The 22,796-nt window shown below is 38.9% G+C and overlaps 3 protein-coding genes across 10 annotated transcripts; all 3 read right to left on the reverse strand.

The window, feature by feature from the left end:
• Nucleotides 1–46: 46 nt before the first annotated feature.
• On the reverse strand, nucleotides 47–5,295 carry LOC144057652 (uncharacterized). Of its 2 annotated transcripts, none has more exons than XM_077575476.1 (10): nucleotides 5,226–5,295; nucleotides 4,627–4,800; nucleotides 4,451–4,561; nucleotides 4,123–4,154; nucleotides 3,115–3,256; nucleotides 2,682–2,792; nucleotides 2,545–2,601; nucleotides 1,815–1,973; nucleotides 1,511–1,624; nucleotides 47–1,137 (listed from the first exon to the last, which is right to left on the reverse strand). In XM_077575476.1, exons 1-10 carry the CDS (start codon nucleotides 5,262–5,264, stop codon nucleotides 1,006–1,008), a joined length of 1,071 nt encoding a protein of 356 aa, XP_077431602.1. In that variant the 5' UTR covers nucleotides 5,265–5,295; the 3' UTR covers nucleotides 47–1,005. The 2 variants fall into 2 exon arrangements, with proteins under 2 accessions (XP_077431602.1, XP_077431603.1); XM_077575477.1 differs by having other exon boundaries at nucleotides 998–1,131.
• Nucleotides 5,296–6,670: 1,375 nt separating this feature from the next.
• On the reverse strand, nucleotides 6,671–11,461 carry LOC144058507 (uncharacterized). 3 transcript variants are annotated; one of them, XM_077577007.1, is made up of 6 exons: nucleotides 11,331–11,461; nucleotides 9,794–10,091; nucleotides 9,490–9,546; nucleotides 8,786–9,007; nucleotides 7,137–7,274; nucleotides 6,671–6,991 (listed from the first exon to the last, which is right to left on the reverse strand). In XM_077577007.1, exons 2-6 carry the CDS (start codon nucleotides 10,088–10,090, stop codon nucleotides 6,935–6,937), a joined length of 771 nt encoding a protein of 256 aa, XP_077433133.1. In that variant the 5' UTR covers nucleotide 10,091; nucleotides 11,331–11,461; the 3' UTR covers nucleotides 6,671–6,934. The 3 variants fall into 3 exon arrangements, with proteins under 3 accessions (XP_077433133.1, XP_077433134.1, XP_077433135.1); XM_077577008.1 differs by having other exon boundaries at nucleotides 9,794–10,094; XM_077577009.1 differs by having other exon boundaries at nucleotides 9,794–10,094; nucleotides 11,327–11,461.
• A 708-nt stretch (nucleotides 11,462–12,169) lies between these two features.
• On the reverse strand, nucleotides 12,170–22,053 carry LOC144057826 (uncharacterized). 5 transcript variants are annotated; one of them, XM_077575763.1, is made up of 8 exons: nucleotides 21,840–22,053; nucleotides 21,431–21,468; nucleotides 19,775–19,839; nucleotides 16,183–16,466; nucleotides 15,611–15,667; nucleotides 14,921–15,154; nucleotides 13,813–13,950; nucleotides 12,170–12,949 (listed from the first exon to the last, which is right to left on the reverse strand). In XM_077575763.1, exons 4-8 carry the CDS (start codon nucleotides 16,459–16,461, stop codon nucleotides 12,899–12,901), a joined length of 759 nt encoding a protein of 252 aa, XP_077431889.1. In that variant the 5' UTR covers nucleotides 16,462–16,466; nucleotides 19,775–19,839; nucleotides 21,431–21,468; nucleotides 21,840–22,053; the 3' UTR covers nucleotides 12,170–12,898. The 5 variants fall into 5 exon arrangements, with proteins under 5 accessions (XP_077431889.1, XP_077431890.1, XP_077431888.1 ...); XM_077575764.1 differs by lacking the exon at nucleotides 21,431–21,468; XM_077575762.1 differs by having other exon boundaries at nucleotides 19,775–21,468.
• Nucleotides 22,054–22,796: the final 743 nt, after the last annotated feature.

Raw genomic sequence — 22,796 nt, forward strand, 5'->3', positions numbered from 1 at the left:
GTTGTTGTTGTTGTGTGTGTGTGTGTGTGTGTGTGTGTGTGTGTGTGTGTGTGCGTGTGTGTGTGTGTGTGTGTGTGCGTGTGTGTGTGTGTGGATTTAAAACCTTTGTGCATGATTTTTTTTCCATTTTTAGAGCTTCGATGATCCCGAAGTGTACAAAGCACTTGTGGAAGAGGAGGAAGTCATCACCAAACCTTCAGCATAAAACAGGAAACTTTCTTCTTTATATGCAAGGAAAAACATTCATCATGCTGCCACTTTACTTCGTCTCAATAGAGCACTTTTACATTCTGCTTCATATATAATTGTCAACTCATGTCTGGAATTCATATCAAATGTTTACAAATTGAGCTGAATTTCTGCATTGATTAGATGGTAATTCTTCTTTTTTTATATACTCGCTCTACTGGAGGTAAAAGAGATTTTTTTTGCACTTAAAAAGAATATTCTTTCTAAAGGCGGTATGTCATGGAATAAATAAAATGTCACAACATTTGTTTGAAATTATTTTCCACAAAATGCATTTATTATACGATTGTGTTAAATCACTAACATGTCTTCAATATTTAGCCAGAATTCTGCTGAAGTTTTGGTGTTGATAAAATATTTTAACTGTATGTTTATAAATACATTAGTCAACATAATAGGACTTTTCTTTGAGAAAATAACATTTGAATCTCATGATAAAACCTTTTTCAAAACAAGGAATAATTACCTTTTTCTTTTAAAACACACAAAAAAAACTTGTTTTCTTAAGAAATATGACTAATTATGTAATAATGACTTTTAATAAAATAAAATTTCAGTTCTTGAATGATTTTTTTTCTTTAAAAATATTGAAATAAATATATATATATATATAATATGTAAAATATTACTTCAATCTTGAAAGGAATACATTAATAAGATATTTTGATGTTAATCTGGTAATATTCAGACTTAAAAAAAAAAAAAAATTTAAACGTCAGGTGATCAGCCTCGAAAGTGAATATTCAGTAATTGTGATTATTCGTGTCTTAGGACTCCTCCCGCCTTTTTGTGGGGTCCACTTAAAGTGGGGCTGTCCCGGTCCAGATCCAGGTGGAGCACCTTTAGCCCCGGATAGAGAAATTCTTCAAGGTCTTCTTCACGCTGCAGCTACGAAACAAAGATAGCTTAGCCAAAATGTCAAACTATTCGCAATTGCCATACCTGCTTATTCATTAAAAATACGTTTCAATTTTATAATTCCCAAAACTTTTTTAATGAATTTTTCTTATTATATTACCCACTCTTCTTTTGAAAATACTACTTTAATAATGAATTTTAATTTTTAATTCGGTATGACACCTTTTTTTGTAAGAGAAAATGATTCCTTTTATTTTAAACATATGTATAATACATATGATTTAAAAAATAAAATACAAATGAATCAAATCAAATGTCATTTTAATATAAAATAGGGAGAAGCGAGACTTTGGAAGTTGACTTGATGCGCTTTGTGGTGTGTCGTGTGTGTAGTTTTGCGTACCTGTCGCCGTGGCGGCGGCTCGGCAGCGACGGCGAGGACGCTCATGCTGATGCTGACGCAAAGCACCAAAACGGCCAAAAGCAACAGCGTGATGTCCATCCCTCGAGTCAACCTCTGACCCAAGAAAAAAAGATACCTTTTGTTACCATTAAAGACCTATTTTCAATCTCGCCCGACTGAGTGCGTATCATAACACGAGAAATGATGAAAAAGAAGAAACGCCAGATATGAGTGTTGTCATCTTGTCCGACCGCATTATTATTGCAACAACTTGCAAAGACGCAGAGAAGGCAAATGGACTCACTATGGCGTACAAGGCCACATCTTGACATCCGCCGCCGTACCACGAGTCGCTGCCGCAGAACAAATTCACCGACAGAGACGCCAAGTCCAACGCGTACAAAACCACGGCCACCACGGCCAGGACGGCGCACAACACGTTGGCGGTCACCGTCAAGCTCGCCTGACGACAAAGCAACACAAGAAAAAGGATTTTTCATTCGTCGTGCACAGCAAACGGACTTTCATTGCAGGCTCTGCAGATGTGTTTTTGTGTGTCACGTTTATTTTGGATGTGATTGTGCCTACCACTAGATGGCAGTACACCGTTTGGTTTGAAACCGCAAATTTGGCAGAGGGATGGAAACAAAAAAAGTTGAACTAAGCGTGTAAAATATTGCATTTAAATGATTTATATTAGATTTTTGCTATCTTTTTTTTTAAATGGGTCATTTTCCACACAATGTTATTTGATCAATAATAATAAAGAAAACTGCAATACTTATAATAATTCATAGATTTTTTTTAAGCCACGTTCTCTTCAAAAAGTTTTGGATTCATTATTTAAGTATTGATTATTCAAATGCGTTGCACATTCAATTGAATACAAAATGTATACAAGTTTGAAAACAAAGCATTCTTTAGCATGAAACGGCAATGTTTTCATCTTCATCGTGAAATAGAACGAAACAAGAGTACTTGGGCAGTGATGATTGTGCCTACCACTAGAGGGCGCAGGCGGGACTTATACTCACAAAGCAGCAGGACAGACACCCGCCTGACAAAATGGACAAAACTCCTGCTGTGACAAACTGCAACAATGAAAGAAAAGACGGCAAGTGAGTCATTATTTCCTAGCAACATGTCGGCTAGCCTCGAATGTCGTCGTTACCACGACCCCGATCCAGTAGGCGGCTCCCAGACTGGCCAAATCTCCGGGGCGTGTCCGCGTCCTGCCCGCCCCCAGGCCCATGTTGACCACTCCCACCAGGATCTGAATGGTCTGCAACGTATCGTAGCAACACCCCAAATAGCATGTAGCCTAGCCTAGCATAGCATAGCACATCCGAGCCTAGTCGGCAATGATGTCACAGGTTCCAGCCAATGGGAACGCACAAAACTTATGTGTGAAATGAGTAAGAATAAAATAAATAAATAATACAATTAAAACCTATTTTTGTTGCAAAATAACTAAACAAATTAAAAGAATGAATTTGTTTTCCCCACAGTAATAATAATTAATAGTATTTCAGTATACTGTCATTGTAATTTACAACAACAACAGAAATAGGCGTGCACACAAGGCGAAAGGTCATTTTAGTTACCCCGAGGACAGCTTTGGCCCCGCCCTTTATCACCCTGCAAGGCGAGCAGCAGCAACTTTGGATCGAGGCCAACGCGTTGTTCTGATTGGATGCCACCGCCACCACGGGAACGCTTTGGTCGCCGATCACTGTCACCGACATCCTGGAGGGAAGACGACGTCTCAACAGCAACACTCGCCAAATGACAAATAATCAGGAAGAAAACAATCGCCATCTGACAGCTTCAATCAAAAACCAGCGCCAGCTCTTTTTCCTTTCTTTTTCTTTTTTTTTTTTGTCCGTTTGCGTTGCTGAAGATAACATTTTTCTTTGTCTCCGTTGCGCTGAGCAATGTTTGCACAAAAGAACCGCAGGTATGCATGACTTTGGGGCTTTGCTCTTTAAAAAAAAACACAAATGTTTTTTTTTTTGTTTTACCCCACAAAACTACAAAAAAAAGGGAAAAAAAGTTGAATCCGCTTCTTCCATGTTTTAAAAAAAAAGATAACATATTTTCAAGGAAATGTTTATCTGAGGAAAGGGGCTATGCGTTACTACTTTCTTTCTAAAAAGTTGTATATTTTTAACAAAATGTGGAATCTTTGAGGGGAAATGACTTGACAGTTTCAAAAAATAGGAAAAAGAAAGTTACATGTGTACAAAGAGAGAAAAAAAAAGATGTAGCCCAACCCCCAGCCCACACCTCAAAAAAAAAAGAAAAAGATATTTGAGGGAGGAAAGAAGTTGAATTATTCCGAGAAAAAAATGGTGATTAAAAAAACAACAACATATTTATGAGAAAAAAAAGTTGCATATTTACAAGAGTAAAAATCGCCACAAAACAAGTTTTCTTTATAGTTAGTATAAAAGCTTTGTATTTTCAACAAAAGTTATATTTATTCATATTTTCCACAATTAAGACTACAAAAAGCAACAAATATTTTGGGTATTTTTTCCCAACAAAAATGTTCTGTTTCATCATCTTGCATTCCAGTGAAAGTTTTGTGAGGTTGAAATGCAAAATCTTACCCGCTGGTTCTTTGCTGTCGGCCCGCCGTCATCTGAGAGATTTGTGGACAAAAGACAAATGTCAACACAAAGCACTGCACTTCCTTCCTGCTCTTTCATCCCTTCACATTAAAAGCTCTCCGGCTTCCACGTAGAGAGCAAGAGCCAGACTTTGATGGAAAAGGATGACGCCAAAGATTTTGTTCTATGCAGATGATAAAGAAAATATGATCCGTTATATGTTGTGTTCAGTTTGTTGCTGAAAGGGTCCAAGCACTTGCAACTTAGATGCTCATTAGCGCTAGCGGGGTCTTTCTGTTTTAGTGTCACAAAGTGGGCGCAGGTTTACCTCTCGCCAGGCGACCGGAGCCTTGACGACCACGGTGGCCAACTTGAGGTTGACGCAGAGCTGAATGACGGCCAGCGCCATCAAAGTGGCGTCCGCGAACGTCAGCAGCCTCTGACGGACCAACGAGTTCCTGATCATGACAAAAAGCGCCCACGGTCACCCTGGCGGAGGTTCACCTGCGCCAGGAGGGCCACCGTTGCGCAGTCGGCATCCGGGCGCGGTCCTCGTCCTTCAAATGGCGGTTGGCACATCCACAGCACGGAAGCGTTCTCCGCATCGGCGGCGTACAGAACCAAGGCGGACAGCGAGAAAATGGCGCAGGCCAAGTTCAGCAAAGCCGTGAAGCATTTCTGCAACACGACATCAACAAGTAACGGCAAAGTGACGTCACCGCGACGGCGGAGGCTCGGACACTTTTGGCAAGTTGAACTTATGCCCTCACCCAACTCGCAAACGCGATTTACAAGGGTAGGGATTCTTATACTTATTTCATGTACTTCTTTACTTATTCACTCCTTCTTGTGTTAATCATTTGATTTCCTTATGATATGTATTCATTTGTTTTGTGTTATTTGTATTGTTTTACCTTCTTTTCTGCATGACTGATTTTTATCCTGTGGACAAAACTTTGTATACAGCGAAAAGTTCTTTATAAATCAAGATGAGTTAAGGTGAGTCGGTGGCGTATCCGGAGCGCAATCGTAGCTCAGAGTTTGAGAGTGACAACTCATAAGGGGAAAAACAAAAAATGAATTGTGTCAGACTGCCGACTCACCAGGCCCGGTGGCGGCAAGCGTCCGGACAGAAGCGACATGATTCCCGTCACTATAAACTATGACGACACATCAAATATTGTCACTTACAAGACGTTAATGACATTGTTTTCAAGCCATGGTGACGCACCGCAGCCCCAAGCCAGTAGGGGGCAGCCAAAGCGGTCAAATCTGCGTCTGCGGTGCTGGTCCGCCCCGGCCCGAGGCCGATGTTGAACACGCCCACCAGGATCTGCGCCGTCTGCGCCGCGACGATACCGCAAACAAAATATGGCATCACTCTCACAACGTCAACAAAAAAGACATTTGCTAAGACGACACTTTTGACATCTCCGACACACTGGAAGCGTAACAGAAAGAAAAGGAGCGCGATACGTTTCTTTCTCACCCCGAAGGCCGAGATGAGGCAAGCGTCTGCGTTGTACGTCCGCATGTCGCCGGCCGTCGACACGAAACGTCTTGCAGAGACCAACCACGGAACCTTCGCACGCCAGTGGAGGCGGAGCGCACGACGTCTCCTTTTTCGCACCTGGCAAAAACTAACATTGCTATCGAGTGGAAATATGCAGCGCCAAATCCACTTTTGTTCCTTTATTTGCTCACGTTCAAGCCCGGCGCGTTTCAAAGCAGGCTCGCAAATGTGGGCTTGTTGAAATGCAACAACACAAAAAAAAAAAGAAAAGAAAGAAAAATGAAGCATACAGAAAAGTAAAGACATTCCATAGAAAAAGTCTTGACACCCCCATTTCAATGGCAGATTTTAGTAGGGGGGAAAAAAGGGACCAAGATTATTCCAAAACTTTTTCCATCATTGTAAATGCAAAAAACTGTCATTCAAACAGGGGTGTGTAGACTTTTAATATCCACTACATACGTTCATGCAATCTGATTTTCTCTAAAAGTGGTTCAATGTATTCATTAAAAAAAAAAAAAAGCTAATCACATTTTGTATGTATGCTTTTACCATTTTTGGGGATTATGTAATCTGAATAATCTTTAATTTCATTGATTTGAATCTTCCCGGTTTTATTGGTGAAAAACATCAAATGTAAGCGATAAAGGCGGCGTTTTGATGCTGGAAATGCTCGTCGGGATTGAAGAAGATTGAACGCATTCAAAAATGTCCAAATAATCCACATCTTCCATAGAATGGGACATTTCGATCTTCTTTTTAAAAGTCAAATCCGTTTTTTTAACCTCAATCAGGAGCACAAGGGCTGCGCATTCACACTTTCATAGCAGACCAGACAATATTTGACACGCATGATGATTTTTTTTTCTTGCTTTAACCCGTTTTTAAATAAGACAGGATAAATAAACTCTATTTTGCAAAATTAGGCTTGCCCCCCAAACACTAGCAATTTCTATTTTAAAAAATATTGGAGAAAAATAGAGGGGGCACAGTAGTGGTGGAAAGGGGGGGGGGTCAGCAAAAACAATTCCCAAATGACTTTGTAGCTTTATTTGTCAACACATCTTAACATACAAAAGAGAGAATAGGCTGCAGGTTCCAAAAAAGTCAACCTAAAATCCCCCCCCCCCAAAAAAAAAGACACACGGACGCAGATAAAAGCTCGGAGCAAAATTCAACTCAAACTTCCCGCATCAAAAATGTACAAAGATGTATTTATTTTTTACATTTGATATAAATTCCAGATGTAAGAGTGCATACTGTATATCCGTATAAGGCGTACTTTGACGACGGTGCGTGTTAGGCCTCGACCTCCTCCAGGACCGGCTTGTAGCCGCCTTCCGGATCGTCACGGCTCTAAAAAGCCCAAGAACAAAAAAAAACAAGAAAAGGTTTGAAGCCGCAAGTTGATTTGATCAACGCTCAAATGGAACCTTTGGATGTGGAAAAGCAAAACTCGCGTCTCCAATCTCAGCGTGGAATTATTTGTTGGGCTCGTTACCTGCTGCCGGTCGTCGCGGCGCTCGCTGTTGCCGTGGCGACACAGAGACTTGATGGCCAACACGCAGGAGCTGATAACCAGGCAGAGTTCCAAGACGCACAATACGATGGCGACGCCGTTGATGGCTCTCAGCAACATCTTCACGAACACAAAAATGTTTATTCAAAATCGACCTGACGACGACGTAGCTCGATGACATCGACACAACGTTGTCTTGGAATCAAGTTCAATCGATAATTACGGACGCTAAAACAAAATCGACTTAATTGCACTGAAATTGTACTATCCCGCGCCCGTTGCTAGCATTTAACGGCAGCTCCAGCGCCTCTAATGCTATTGTGGCTAGCATCGCTAAAGCTAATGTGGCTAGCGCCTAGAGGACTGTTTGATTCCTTTTGAAGGGCGCAAATGACGCAGGGTTTTTCCTGGCTCAAATTGAGGCAGAGGTGGTATCATTCTGACTATGATGGTTGACTGCCGATACCAGGTATCGGTTTTATTTTAAGGTATCGGTACTCACGGCGATGACCGATACCATTATCGGCCGCCCTCCTGCGGCCGTTTTACGATCAGGGATGAGAAATTAGAAATGATATGAATGCAAAGTTGCCATTAACTACATGCAATTTTAAGGAAAAATAATATATTGGGATATATAGATCTTTCTTTAAAATCATCAGTCATTTATGGGTGGGGAATTTTATTTACGAGCGGTATCGGTATTTGGTATCAGTAGCGGCGACTACTCAAGACTTGCGTATCGGTCGGGAAAAAAGTGGTATCGAACATCCCTAATCCTGACCATGCGCCATGACGTGCATGTAGTCTGCAACAACTGACTCGCGTTCATTTTTTACAGGCAACATATAATAATTCCATGTTTCAATAATAAGAATACTAGTTGCAATAAAAATATGCCTATTATCATCTTAAAGCATTCATTCATTCATTCATTATCCGACACTCAGGCTGGAGGTGGCGAGCAACAATAAAGTGGAGGCGGCCGCCTCTGAATTTTGTACACAGGAAAAACCCTGGATTGTGCACACTTTGACGCTGACAGCCTGCTGATCACTTTTTTTCAAACCAGGCTAACGCAACTGTGCTTGTTTAGCCGGCAAAATCGCTACTGTGGTTCTGACGTCACCACATCTTATGGACCAAAAAAAGTGGATTGAAAACCAGTTGGTCACTCATTATTAAGTCAAATGTGTTTTCGTCTTCTGTAGTATTATAATTTTGTTTGATAAGCAAAAAAAGATATTTTCTAATTTTATCTGAATACCCAAATAGTTGATATCATTTTCGGTAGGATATTCGAACACCAAATTATTTGATAGCTGCAACCCCAAAACTATTGAGTAAGAGGAAAGATTTCAGCTGCAGCCTGTAACAAAAGTGACGTCTCCTGTTTATGTTTACATTTGCACTCTGCGCTCATTTGGGGGCAAACCTCGACAAACTCACTTCAACATTTGCAGAACTGACCACAATTGGTTGCCTTTTCCTTCCTAAAATAATCACAAAGCAATATGTTGCCCCCAAAGGTACCCAAGTCGCTATTCCGCTCGATAGATTGACCCGATTTATTTATCTCATAGCATGACCATTTCCTGCTGCTTTTGTATGAAAGTGTAGCGTGCACTCACGAGAATGAGGACTCTCCCCTCCGAGCAGCGCTCCAAGTACTTTTGTCCCGCAGGAGAGGTGGTGGTGGTGACGTCGCGCCTTCGGGACCAGTCATCGTCGTAATAGTCGTACCCTCGGCACGAGCGTGACAAGTATATGTCAGACATGTTGATGGAGTAAAGGACGATGGCGGCGATGGCGAAGCCGATTCCCAAAATGTTCAGAATCGCGTTAAGTAACACCTAAAACACAAAAAGGTACAAATGAGTTATGATTCAAATCAAGGACAAAATGTTTCAGGAAACAATCAATGATGAAATATGAATGAAAAAAAAAGACTTTTTCTAAAATACATCATTTTTACCCACATTGTTTTCCATTCCCACAATATTGTAACTGTATTGTAAAGGCAAAAAAAACTTTTTCTCTTTCTTAAATAATTACTTTTTGAATCTAGAAAAAATGCCATGACTTTTTTCCCCCCCAAAAGAAAATCTCACTAATCTGTATTACAAATTGTTCATCTTCTTTTTCCTGGAGTAAATTCAATTATGCATATAAAATTTAAACTTTAGATCATTAATTTTTCTGTCATTTTTTTTTAAAAATTTAACTTTAAATGACTCCTTCAGTGTGACTGACGGTTGACAAATGAAAACAATCTTTTTTTTGTTTAATCTTTGAAGCAATTTGTGTATATATATATATATACACACACACTCACCAGACACGGACTCGGAAACTTCTCCGACAAAATGGCGATGATGCCGAAGAGGATGAACTGCGGTAGACAAGAAAGCAACAAAAGATCAACATTCAATCTCCCCAGCCACTTGTCGAGCCGTTCCCAGGCCAGCCGGGAGACGTCGGTCTCTCCAGCGTGTCCTGGGTCCTTCTTGGGAATGTGATAAATATGACACACATCCAACAAATGGTAACACAAACGTCCATAAAGCAAGGATTAACATATTTATGAATTAAGTGCTAGGTTCAGCAAGAGGTGGGATTTTTTGGGGTGTCTTTCTTACCAGTGCCCCCAACCAGTAAGGAAAGCCACTTGAGTCCATTCGCCACGAGGAGCCGGGCCCGCTGGACATGAGGATGGCACCCAGGCCCATGATGAGCAAGCCCACCATGATGTGCAGCGCCCCCAGTAGGGACTGAGAGGTCCCCATGACGGCCCTCAGTCGCTGCGACACCGAGAAGCACCAGGGATTGTAGCACAGGCCGCACAAGATTTGGCACAGGGGGGGCCAGCTACTTTCGGAGTCGGAGGTCAGTGTCAGCATCGTGACCCCGCCCGCCTTGGTCATGGTTACCGACATCCTGCTTTGAAAATCAACAAGACTTTAGTCTACACAAAGCGGCGTGGAGTCACCAACATGAAACATCCATCCGGCACATCGCAACGACGACACCGGCGCTGGCTACAACGGTTGAAGGGTGAGTGTAGGCTGATGTCATTATTTATTGACCTCACTTACACATATACTGTATTAACTCACAAAAAAAACTGCTGAAGGCACATTGGAAATGTGGCTGTCCTTACCCACGTGCAAAAGCATTACAGTATCATAACTGCTCCATTTTGTTTTCTACTTCATTCGGGTGGCAGCATACTTGAAGCTCACTGTTAACTCCAATATAATAATAATAAAATAATAAATAAATAAAATAAAAAGCAAGCAACGATAATAACGATAATAATAATATATGTATTGAAAAATAAACTTGTTGTTTTTGGTGCTGTTTCAATGTACTGGTGACACCGGCTGCGTATAAAAAAAAAATCTTTGCTAATCTGTTCCCTGTTTACTTACAGGACAGAGCTGCCCCATCCAATATGGCGCAGGCGCTGACGTATCTGTGTCACGGACGAACAAGTGTAGCTCGAGCGAAAACATAAACTAAACGAGACACTAAACAAACGGTTGTTAGTGAACCGAAAAGTTTACAATTTGGACACTTAGTAGTAAATAAAAAAATCCGTCTTTTTCGATGTGACGTCTTAAATTATTTTTACGGAAGTCATGCTGGGAGTGTCTTAAATTAAAAGTGTGATGCATTTGGTAGAGCACGGCTTTTGAAAACGTTTAACTCTTGAAGGTTCAAGATAAGACTGTTGATACACCTAATAGTTTCAAACGTGACACATTACAAATGGATACAAATCAATCAATCAGCGTCTCATTCGATTATTTTAGTGTTTAATTCGAAAAGCTTTTCGGAAAACACGTTAGGCATTTTGGAGGAGAAGATCAATCGGTGCTGCCACCAACGGTCATAACCTGTACTGCATGTGAAAATCCTGGCTTGTTCGTAAATATTTGAGTTGAAATCTTTCAGTGTAAAGCTTCGAATATAATCTTTTACTATTCTTCAGTTCTGAGTAACTCTCAACCTCCAACTCTGACCTAAATGTAACATTCGAGTTACTCGAGTGAGCCAGCAAGACACGCTGCGTCACTTTTGCTTCCCAATCCAACAACAATAGTTGGCGTCAACATGGACGATATCGTGACCTTTTCTGTATTACATTTAAACGAAACATAACTTCTTACTTGCCTCTTAGCGTAGATTCAAAGTCGTTGGAATATACTCGGATCAAGTGGTTGATGACGTCTGAGGACCACTGAGGAAGACTTTCACTTTGTTCCGGGAATCATGCAGGCACTGCGTTAACCCCTTAATTGCGCTCCTTACACTCAAATGATCAAGTATACGTCAACAGTCACCTCCAAAATTGGACAATTTTGCCACGCAAACATGGAGCAAAATATTAATTTTGTACTTTGACAATCAATGCTGACATTGCAGCAAAAATACTACATAGTTACAGTGGCGGGGGAAAAAAGACAACAACAACAAAACTATTTGGACATTTTGTAAATAAGTGTTTCCCCCTTTGCGTAAATACAATTTCCTTCTTGAAATATGTAACCCTTTATTGACTGAAATTTTACGTCCCATTACCCATTTGTGTTACTTCTAATTTAGGGGGAAATGGATTAGATTTGGTAAGATTGCAGGGTTTTTCCCCCTCGAATAATATGACTTTTTAATCTCATAAGTGACTTTTTTTCCCTCCCAAATCGTTAACATTGTCTAATTTCGTCGTAGTATCTAAATGTAATTTTATTATTGCACATTATGGCAAGTATATGTATCTTTGAGTCCAGTGTTCCACTTGTGAAAAACAAGATGTTGTCGCGTTTTCTTTTTGTCCGTTCGTCGTTTTTCCGACGTTCCCAAAGAATGACGTCAAGATGTTTTCATATCGAGGTGTAAGAAGAAAAGCCACGAGGGGGCGACATTTCCCTGGTTTGCGCTATAATCTACTGTGTTTCGCCACACCCATTTAGAGGCTTGTTCTAAATGAACAGAACGAGAACTGATGTATACAAAATACAAATTCTTTATTTCAGATGAAATAGGGAACTGGGCAGTCGGCAAAAGCGCAGGGCAGAGAAGCTGTATCAGTTAAAGCACATTTGTGCATAATAGGTTGTTATAGGACTATATTTATTATAACCTTCACAACAAATGGTAACTTAATATTTTACACTTTTATACTACTTATCGCTCCCCGGCTTGGCGACTGCAGGCTAAATAGTTCGAAAATGGTAGTCCAGTTGTATAATTGCGAAGTTTTGGACAAAAAAAATAAAATGTTTTTGTACAGTACGTCTGCAGGCGATCCAATGTACAAAGTGTAATGGCAAATATATATATATATATATATATATATATATATATATATATATATATATATATATATATATATATATATATATATAGGGGAATCTGCGAGGGTCCACTGTGCTGAAAAAAAAAAGCACTATTTTTTTTTCCCTAAATGACTTTGTAACTTTATTAACGTGTCTTAACATGAAAAAGAGAGAACATACTGCAAGTATATACAGTATATATAAATTAACCACATTTAAAATGATTGGTCAATTGTGCCACGCACGCACGCACACAAGCAGATATTAAAATTGAATTCAAACCTGCCGCATCTCTAAGGAAGGGCAAATGCTAAACGCCCCCCCCCCCCCCCAGACGTAAGAGAGCATTTATACTGTATGTTAAAGGTAGACTTTGAAGAAGAAGATGATGAAGATGGCGGTGCATTAGGCCTCCTCCAGGAGCGACTTGTATCCGCTTTCTGGCTCATCACGGCTCTAAAAAGCCAAAGAACAACAAAAGGCATCGTTTCATGGATGTAAACATAAAAAAATTGAAAAGGAAAACGAGCATAAATTGTCATGTAAATTGAACTGGAAACATTTGGACCAGCAACTTTTTTTAATGTAAGGAAGTGCTCTTAACCTTTATATTTTGGAAACAAAAATATGTCTAAAAAACTAAGTATTAAAACAATTGAACTAAAAATATAGACAGTGTGTGTTAGCAGCATTATTTCCTATAGCTGTGGGTTTCTAATATTAAAAAGTATATATATATAAAAAAAAAAAAACACTCTTTCTAAATAAATGACACTGGCTTTTTTTCATTAAAAAAAAACATTCTTCATCGTGAATTATTTGCTCCTGGTCAACTTGTGCGATTGGTTTCATGAGCCCGCCAGCAGGGGGCAGCCAAGGCAAGGCAGCTTTATTTCTACAGTCCCTTTCATACTTAGATGGGCTTCATAAAAAGCAAACGACAGGAAAACAAATATGAATTCAAATCAGAGTAACAACATTAAGATTTTTCTCCTTCTACCCGTAGAATCGAGCTGTTCAATAACCGCCTTCCTTTGGGTTTTGTTGCCAAAAATAATCACTTGAGTCTTGTCTTTATTCGACTGAAGGAAATCAGATTGCATCAAGCAATTGACAGAGTGAATGTAAGGGACTACAATCACTCGGCAACAAAGTAAATCTGCATGTTGTCTGCATAATAGGCCACGTCGAGTGTTGTGAACGACCTGACCCAGTGGGAGCATGCAAAGGTCAAAGGCCCGCACACTTTTTGCAGTCTGTTAAGACGAATTTGGTGGTCGGCGGATGAAACCGTCTCTTAACAGGAGGTGGCTCGTTACCTGCTGCCGGTCATCGTGGTGCTCGTTGTTGCCATGGCGACACAGGGACTTGATGGCCAACACGCAGGAGCTGATAACCAGGCAGAGTTCCAAGACGCACAATACGATGGCGACGCCGTCGATGGCTCTCACCAGTGACTACACACACGCACACGCACATGCACACACACAGTCATTCTTGTGCAATTCCAAATGTTCTAAGGGGAGAAAAGAACGACTACAGTGGACCTTGAGAAACCAGTTGAGCCGACTCACTCAGTTGAGTTTTGCCTTGAGTTGCGAGCAAAAGTTAGGAGCGTAGATTGTGGCAGAACTTTATTCACTTAATTCCTTTTTATAGTAGTAAAAAAAAAAAAAACTCGTTTTAAAATATGACTTCACCAAACAGACCATTTTAGGTACTAGTTTGTCCACTTCAGTGGCCTATTGATTTAAATTGACATATACTCGACGTAAAATATGAACAGAATATTCTTTGAATTTCAAATCATGATTGTGCTTTCGCTTCTTTATTGTCACATTATCACCTAACTTCAAATGATCCACAACCAAATAAACCACAAAAAAGTCCAAGTGCAAAATTGTTTGTTACTCCCGATAAACAGCAGCACGTGTCAACTAGTAGAAACGTCAAAATGATAACCTGCCTGGCCACCCCATCAGCATCAACTCGGTAAACAATGAAACACTGCCCCCTAGTGGTTGGCGGTATAATGTTCAGGCATCAACTATTACTAACAACTAAGATTACTACTTACTTTTCATTGCATTAATATTTTTTTCTTGCAGGATTACACTTTTGGTTCTCTAAAAAAAAAAATACAACTTTATTCGGGTAAAAACACAGCTTTTCCCCCCATTTAATAAACAATATTTTGTACTTTAAAAATGACTTTTTTTAAGATGACTTCTCATTTCATAAATACAACTACATATTCGTAGGATAGCAACACTTCTTTATAGAACATTTTATGTATAAAAAAAATTGTGTTTGTTTTTTGAAAAATAACTCATAGCATTTTTTTTTAAATCAATTACAACTTTCCATTTCGTAAACACGACTTCTCAAATTTTGTCTGGTTTTGTACAAAAGTGAGCGCCCACTCACGGAGATGAGGCCTTGGCCCTCCAAGCAGCGCTTCAAGTACTCCCTTCCTGCTGGAGTCAGGTTGCTGGTCGTGGTGGTGCGCCTTCTGATCCAGTAGGGGCCATCACGATGGCCAAAATCGTTGCAAGAATCCCACCGTATTCTAAATTCTCCATGCAAATCTTTGGCGTAAAGGACGATGCCGGCGATGGCGAAGCCGATTCCCACCAAGTTCAGAATCACGTTGACCAACACCTCAAACACAAAAAGGTACAAATGAGTAATTACTCCAATAAAAGGAAAAGATGATCCACAAAAAGATGAATGAAAATATCTAAATAAAAAAAATAAAAAAACACTTTTTCCTTTTTTTAAAGATTACTATTAAAATTTAGGATTGAATTTTCTCCCTCAAAAGAAAATCTGGCTATTCTCATATTACAAGTTGTTTTGGTTTGCATGTAAAATAAAACAACTTTTTCTAAATTCAGTTATGCTTGCAAGATTGGAGACTTGTAAGAAAACTTTCATTATTATTATTATTACAGCACTTTGTGAGAATAATTAGTCTGCTTTGTACGTTTCTGTTGTTGTTGTTGTTTTGAACTGCTGCCGTTATATTGCAGCAAAAACATCGGTCCTCAAAAATAAAAAATATAAAGAAATGAGATGAGTCGAGTCGCTCAACAAGTGAAGAAACTCGCTACTCACCAGACACGGACTCGGGAACTTTTCCGACAAAATGCAGACGATGCCGAAGAGGATGAACTGCGGTAGACAAGAAATCAACAACACATCAACATTTAAGGGGCAATATTGTGCTTTTTGTTTAAAAATTTTCTTTTTTTCAATTATTTTTATTAAGTGTTCCCCTGCTGTCTTTGTAGCCCATCTGTGACCAGTTAGCTTTGAAAGATTAAAACTGTAAAATAAAGAAGATGGCAATGACTTTTCTCACAGAGCCATTTCAAATCACCATTTAAAAACTGCATTTGATGTTTACTTTGGTTACATTGTGTTAGTTTTATAATTGTAATTTTATAATAATTTGTCAATCAAAGATGCAAGCAGACTTTTTTGTGCTGATTTTGGAATCTGCCCTCCGATTTTGTTGTCGAGCATAACAGCTTCATAATAATCACACTAATAATAATAATGAGAAATGTAATATAGTAGTAGAATTGGTCATGTTTATGAATTACCGGGTTAGGTTCTTTTCCACAAACAACTAGGAAAAAAAAGACTTTTCGGTCATACAACATACTTTTGGGTGACTTTCTTACCAGCGCTCCTAACCAGTGAGGGAAGCCAGTGAAGCGCATTTGCCAATAAGCCAACTCGCTGCCCATGACGATGGCCCCCAGGCCGATGTTGAGCAAGCCCACCATGAGGTGCAGCGCCCCCAGTATAGACTGAGAGACCCCCATGATGGCCCTCAGGTGCGGCGACACTGAGCAGCACAGGCCCCCAAACATTTGGCACAGGAGGGGCCAGCTATTTTGGGAGTCGGAGGTCAGTGTCAGCATCGTGATGTCGCCCGCCTTGGTCACGCTTACCGACATCCTGCCTTGAAAAACCACAGCGGCAAGATGTTAATATGAACGACTAGCGGCATCATCATCACCTGCCACGTCGCTGAAAGTTGAACGCAAACAACCTTTGTCCGCTGGGCGGCGACTAATATGGTTGGCAACTTAAAAACAAACAAAACAAAAACTCGATTTAGGTGCTGTTTCCCATCCAATATGGCGGACGCACTGACGTATCGCAGTAATGGATGGACCAACACGCCCAATGAGGCATCCACATGTCAATAATGTCAACGCTCTAGCAGACGACACAGCAAAACGGAAGCTAAACGAGACGCCGAGCTTGTTAGCAGACATTACTTGTAAATACACGCGCACACAAAAAGCCGTCGTTTTCCATCTGACGTCACAAGTTATTTTGCTGGAACTTGGTAGAACGTAACCGCAGAGTAACGGGTGCTGCCACCAAAGGTCATGAAGTGTACTGCATTTTTAGGAGCACGGCTTTAGAAAATGTTTGACACTGTTGCTACTTCTGCTTGTCAAATGTTGACACATTTCAAGTCAATAAAAATAAGTCAGTGTCTTCTTTGATTATTTTTGTGTTTTGTTTTGAAAAAAAGTTTCGTAAGTCAGTGGCACTTTTTAAAATTATTTTGTTTAAACTATGTGACTTCGCCCATTAAGAGGCTGACAATAAACGTCGGATGTTGAGAATTGTTCTCACAGTTATCAGATTATTCTATTAACTGGACAAAATCAACACTTCTACCTATTACAGAAAATTCATGGAACCCTGCAAGCCAGGACCCACACTACTCATTTCTTAGAGGTCATTTAAAATACTTAGGCATAAAAATCTCACCTAAATGAACTGATTTAATTCATTTAAACTTTTCTCCACTTCTGGATAACATTTATAGTGACTTGGAGCGCTGGAATAATCTTCCTATTTCTCTAATAGGACGAATAGCCACCATTAAAATGAAAGTTTTACCCAAAATAAACTATTTTTTCTCAATGATTCCATTTAAGCCTACGGCTAAATGGTTCCAGTTGTTGGACTCAGCCGTAACAAGATTTTACTGGAATAAAAAAAAAGCAAAGATTAGTCTATCTACTCTTCAGAAAAGTAAATCCAAAGGTGGTCTAGAGGCACCAAATTTGATGTACTACTATATAGCCAAGCAGCTACAATATATCGTTCTATGGGCACAACCCAACAGAGACGAGAACTGTTGGCTGGAACTAGAACAGAAGGATTGTAATAACCTCAGACTTCGAGATCTACTCTTTATTACAACATCGATTAAGCGTCATAATTGTTTTAAAAACCCAATGATTTCCGCCACCGTGACTGCCTGGTGGAAGGCACTAGAATTGACAAAAGCCGAAGTGGAGCCCTGTGGACTTCCAACTTAACAAGCAACCGTTTCATTTAGCTGTGTGGGAGCAGAAAGGAATTACACATCTCCGCCATCTCTTCTCAGATAATATGTTTATATCATATACGTCCTTGCTCCAAAAATACAATATAAAAAACGGAAATTTTTTTACATTATCTACAAGTTAAAAATATGATAAAGAAAAAAATTCCAACACTTCGGGGTACGCTCCAACCGCCGGTTTTAGCTGAAGATATTAACAAGCTTTCTCCGACAACAACAAAAAAACTTTCAAAAATATATAAGTTACTTTCATATACTGATAAAATGTCTTTACCCATCTCGAAATGGGAGACAGACTTGTCTATAGCTCCGGAATCTGACTTTTGGATTCAAGTTTGTGAAAACGCATTTAAAATGACAAAACACACAAATTTACAACTTATCCAATCTAAAATTATTCACAGAACATACATTACTCAATATATGATGAAGAAAATGGGACTCTCAGACTCCGACATTTGTCTCCAATGCTTACAAAACACTACAGACACTTATGTTCATGCTTTATGGTTATGTACTCCGGTTATGTATTTCTGGACTAAAGTCTTAGAAAAACTTTCCGCTATTTTGGACTGTAGGATACCTTTATCTCCAAACTTGTGTTTGCTACGTGACCTAACAACAACTGACTTACCACATAAACAATTTCAATCTACACTTGTAGCCCTTACTATCGCTAAAAAAACAATTCTTGTTAACTGGAAAAAAAAACAAACTCTGAATATCGACCAATGGTCTAACCTCCTCATAAATCACATTTTAATGGAAAAAATATCGGCCTCAAATAAAAACCAAATATCAAAATTTATAGAAACATGGTCTACGTATATAGAATTTTTTTAACCTAATTCTGGTTACTTAATTTTGTCTGTTGGCGAGAGCCACTACATCGTGATAACTTACATTGATGTTTCTGCATTTGGCAATTTATTATTATATTATATTATTAGTATGGGATTTTTTTTAATGGGCTTTAGGTGAACTGATGAATACACACACGCTCGCACGCTCACACACAAAAAAAAATGTATATATATATATATGTGTGTGTATATGTATATATATATATATATATATATATGTATATATATTTAAAAAAAAAACATTTAATTTTTTTTAATTTATGTTTAAAAAAAAAAAAGGAGAGCAATGATGATGTCAAATCGAATGAACAATACTGAGCTCTCCTGTAAAAAAAAAAAAGAAGAAAAAAAGAGAATTGTTCTCCTTTCACATTTGTTCCTTTTTCATTTTCATTTCCTCATTCTACATCACAAAAGCAAGCTGAGACAGCATTTAAAAAAAAAAATGTTTTAATTTTATTTGCACTTCTTTTTTAACAACTACTCTGGCGTTCTCTCTCTCAAATACACAAATTATAACTCCGATAAAATATACAATTTCTTGTTTTTAAATACTTCATTCATTTCCTGGTACGTTTGTAAATTTATTGTAATTAGGCTTGTTCTAATATTTTTTGATGCACATTTAAACATTTGATTACCATTATTTGTTTAAAAAAAATATATATACATAACTGCATGTTCTCCAAAATATAATATGCTATTGATGACCATTAATTAATAAAAAATAAAATCTTTGTTCCCTGTTATAACAGCCTGAAGAAGCAAGCACGCCTTGAATGTTCTGATTCTTCTTCCTTTCCTGAGTGATGCTAGCAAGTGTCGCATTTCTTGGTTGGCAACGACCGACATGGGCGAGATTGGTGTAACGAATTGGCCCACGTCGGCTGCCGTCAACTTGTACTGGCTTCTTCGTAAACACTTTGAAAACTTTCAGTCTATTTTCAATTTAGCAATCAATTAAGCAATCAGAGCACACGAGCCGTCAACGAGGACAAAGTGATCAACTGAACAACTAGCACAATAGATACTTACCTCTTAATTGACGTCAATTGAAAGTCAGTGGAAGATGACTGGCCGGATCAAGTGGCGGATGACATCTGAGGAGCGAGGAGAACTTTGGACTTGAAATATTGAGCGTTAACCCCTTCGTCGCGCTCCTCCACTCCACGACGAACAATCACACAAACATGAACACTTGTATTCATTTCGTACTTTGGAAATTCATGTCGACAGTAGTGCAGCAAAAACACCCAGAGAAAAATAAATCCATTTGGATATATAAGTCTATATATTTAATGATGTTAAATTTCCCCTTTGCATCTTGATAGTAAACTTTTTCAGGGTTTCACCCCCCCCCCCACACACACACACACACACACAAGTTGTTGTCATTACTTTAATAAATCAACAAAATATTATGAACGATTTATCATTTGACACGATTTGCAGGTTCATACGAGGTCACCACGATACTGCAGTCAGCCACTAGATGGCGCCCAAGCCAAGTCACTGCATTATGGTAATTATTTGAATATTTTCTTTAGTTTGTGTTTTCAGTTTCAACTTCCGGGTTGTTACATTCATTTAATAAAAATAAAGTGTTTATTGATTTTTCATTTTTTAAACGTTGCTTGATTAATTCTAGCAGTTTTTTATACAGTTGCTTGATTAATTCTTGCTGTTTTTTTATACAGTTGCTTGGGGGGCAAAAATCTTGGATTTCCTGTTTTGTTGTCGAATTTGACGTGTTTGGAGTTGTCCTCCTCCATTCCACATATTTTGTTTTTTTTAATTTTATTTTCATTTCCTCATTCCCCTTCCCTACACAGACGACTTGAAATCTCGATGGCATTAATTGCCGCCGTCTTACATTTTTTCGTCTCGCTAGCTGACCGTCGTAGTTCTAAACTAGCAAGCGAGGACTACATTTAAAAAATATGACATATTTACCCAACAAATATGTATGTTTCACGTTTTATAAATATTGATGACAAATGTTATTTTTGTAAAGTTGTACCGTAAAGTGTAACACATTTATTTTTTGATTGCCCCATTAGAGCTGCTTTTTGGAAATATATTGAAATTTATTTTTTGCGTGGATCAAAAAACAAGATTATATTGGAAAGTAAAAACATTATTACCCTTTTTGAATCCAAGAACAAAAAAATGATATATTACTTGTTTTTTTTTAATTGAAACCTTTATTCAAATTGTTTTTGATTGAAATGGAAAATAATTTAAGTCTCTTAAATTTGTAACAAATAAGAAATGTCATTTCATCATTATAATATCCAAGCAAAATTATATAAAACAATGCCTCTTGGCGATACTTAAATGTTTTTCTTTTTTAAATGTGATTCATGTAAATTGGATTGACTGATCTTTGTTGATTTTTCTTCTGTGTTCAATAAATGGTTAAAAAAAAACAGTAGGAACAATTTTTGCTGCATTTGACTTGACTAGTGGAGGGTTGCAGGTTAAAAAAAAAAAAAAAAAAAAGTAAAACATTTTTTTGTCTACGCTTTTTTATTTTAAGTGACGTGATGTGCAAGAATCCAGTTGGTTTATTTTCATGTTCATTTTTGTTTTTATATTGTTACCATGTTCAGGCGTTGCATCCTCTGCGAGTGCATGTTCATAGAAATGTATAATAAAGCATAAAAAATTAAAAAATAAATAAGTACAAACCTGGAAATTAAAGTGCACGCTCCGAAATACCACGAGATCTTGTATGCATGCAAAAATAAAAGTAAAAATGACATCTTCAATTATTAATATCAAATACAAAGATGAATTTATGTAAATGACTTAACGCTATTGTAAACCCCAGAATGAATAATAATGAAATCAAACTGTGGATACACTTAGACCAGAGGTGGGCAATCTCGGTCCTCGAGGGCCGGAGTCCTGCAGGTTTTGTAGGTTTCTCACTTCCAACACAAGCTGATTCCAATCAACAAGATCGTTATCAGGCTTATGCATAGCTTGCTGATGAGCTGATCATATATCAGCTGTGTCGGAGAAGGGAAACATCCAAAACCTTCAGGACTGCGGCCCTCGATGCCCACCTCTGACTTAGACGGTGTATCTTTCTTACCAGTGCTCCCAAGCAGGGAGGAAATGGATCAGAGTCCAGTTGCCAGCTGTTGATGAGGATGGCCCCCAGGCCGACGTCGAGCAAGCCCACCGTGATGTCCCTAGTACGGACAGAGAGGTCCCCATGACGTCCCTCAGGTGCCGCGAACCCCGAGCAGCACGTGGGGCAGAGGTTAAAGCAGAGGTCCCCAACCCTGGTCCTCAGGGACCGGTATCCAGCCTGTTTTCCATGCCTCCCACGGCCAACACAGGTGATTCATATCATCAGCTAATCTCTGGAGAAGGCTGATAGCGATCTCCACCTGTGTTGGCTGTGGGAGACATGGAAAGCAGGCTGGATACCGGTCCCTGAGGACCAGGGTTGAGGACCACTGACTTAAAGGACTTGTTGACTTTCCCAAAGTATGACATCATGATTTTGATCATCCATTTTGTCGGATAACATGAATGAATATTTGGCTTCATTTGCAGTCACCGGCAGGGATTACATGACGTCATAGGAATGAAAACCAATAGAGGGCGACATTTCCCTGACTGTCCCCCCCCCCCAACACGCACGCACACACTTCATCCTTGTTTTATTTTCTGACTTAAGTGAATACTGTTTGATACTACACATCCTTTGATTTTAATTGACTATACTTAGGCCTGTTCTAATATTGAGATTAAGATTGATCCATATCAGGAAAAAAAACAAGGCATTTAAATGGCAATTAATATAAATAAATATAAAAATGAAACATGTCATGTTAGATCATTAAAATATTGAATTCTTCTAAAATGATTGGGAATATTTTAGGGTCGAAACATGCAATGCAGAATCGTCTTGTTTTAGTTTTTACGTAAATGTTAAGTGGAAGTGAAAGCCGGCCGCAAACGCATCTTGCCTTTTATGAGTCGTCGTCTTTTCCTCAATTTACTCGCATTTCTCGGCAGCAACAAAGCGACAACAATACTG

Source organism: Vanacampus margaritifer, chromosome 9, assembly GCF_051991255.1.
Source record: "Vanacampus margaritifer isolate UIUO_Vmar chromosome 9, RoL_Vmar_1.0, whole genome shotgun sequence".
Lineage (NCBI taxonomy): Eukaryota > Metazoa > Chordata > Actinopteri > Syngnathiformes > Syngnathidae > Vanacampus > Vanacampus margaritifer.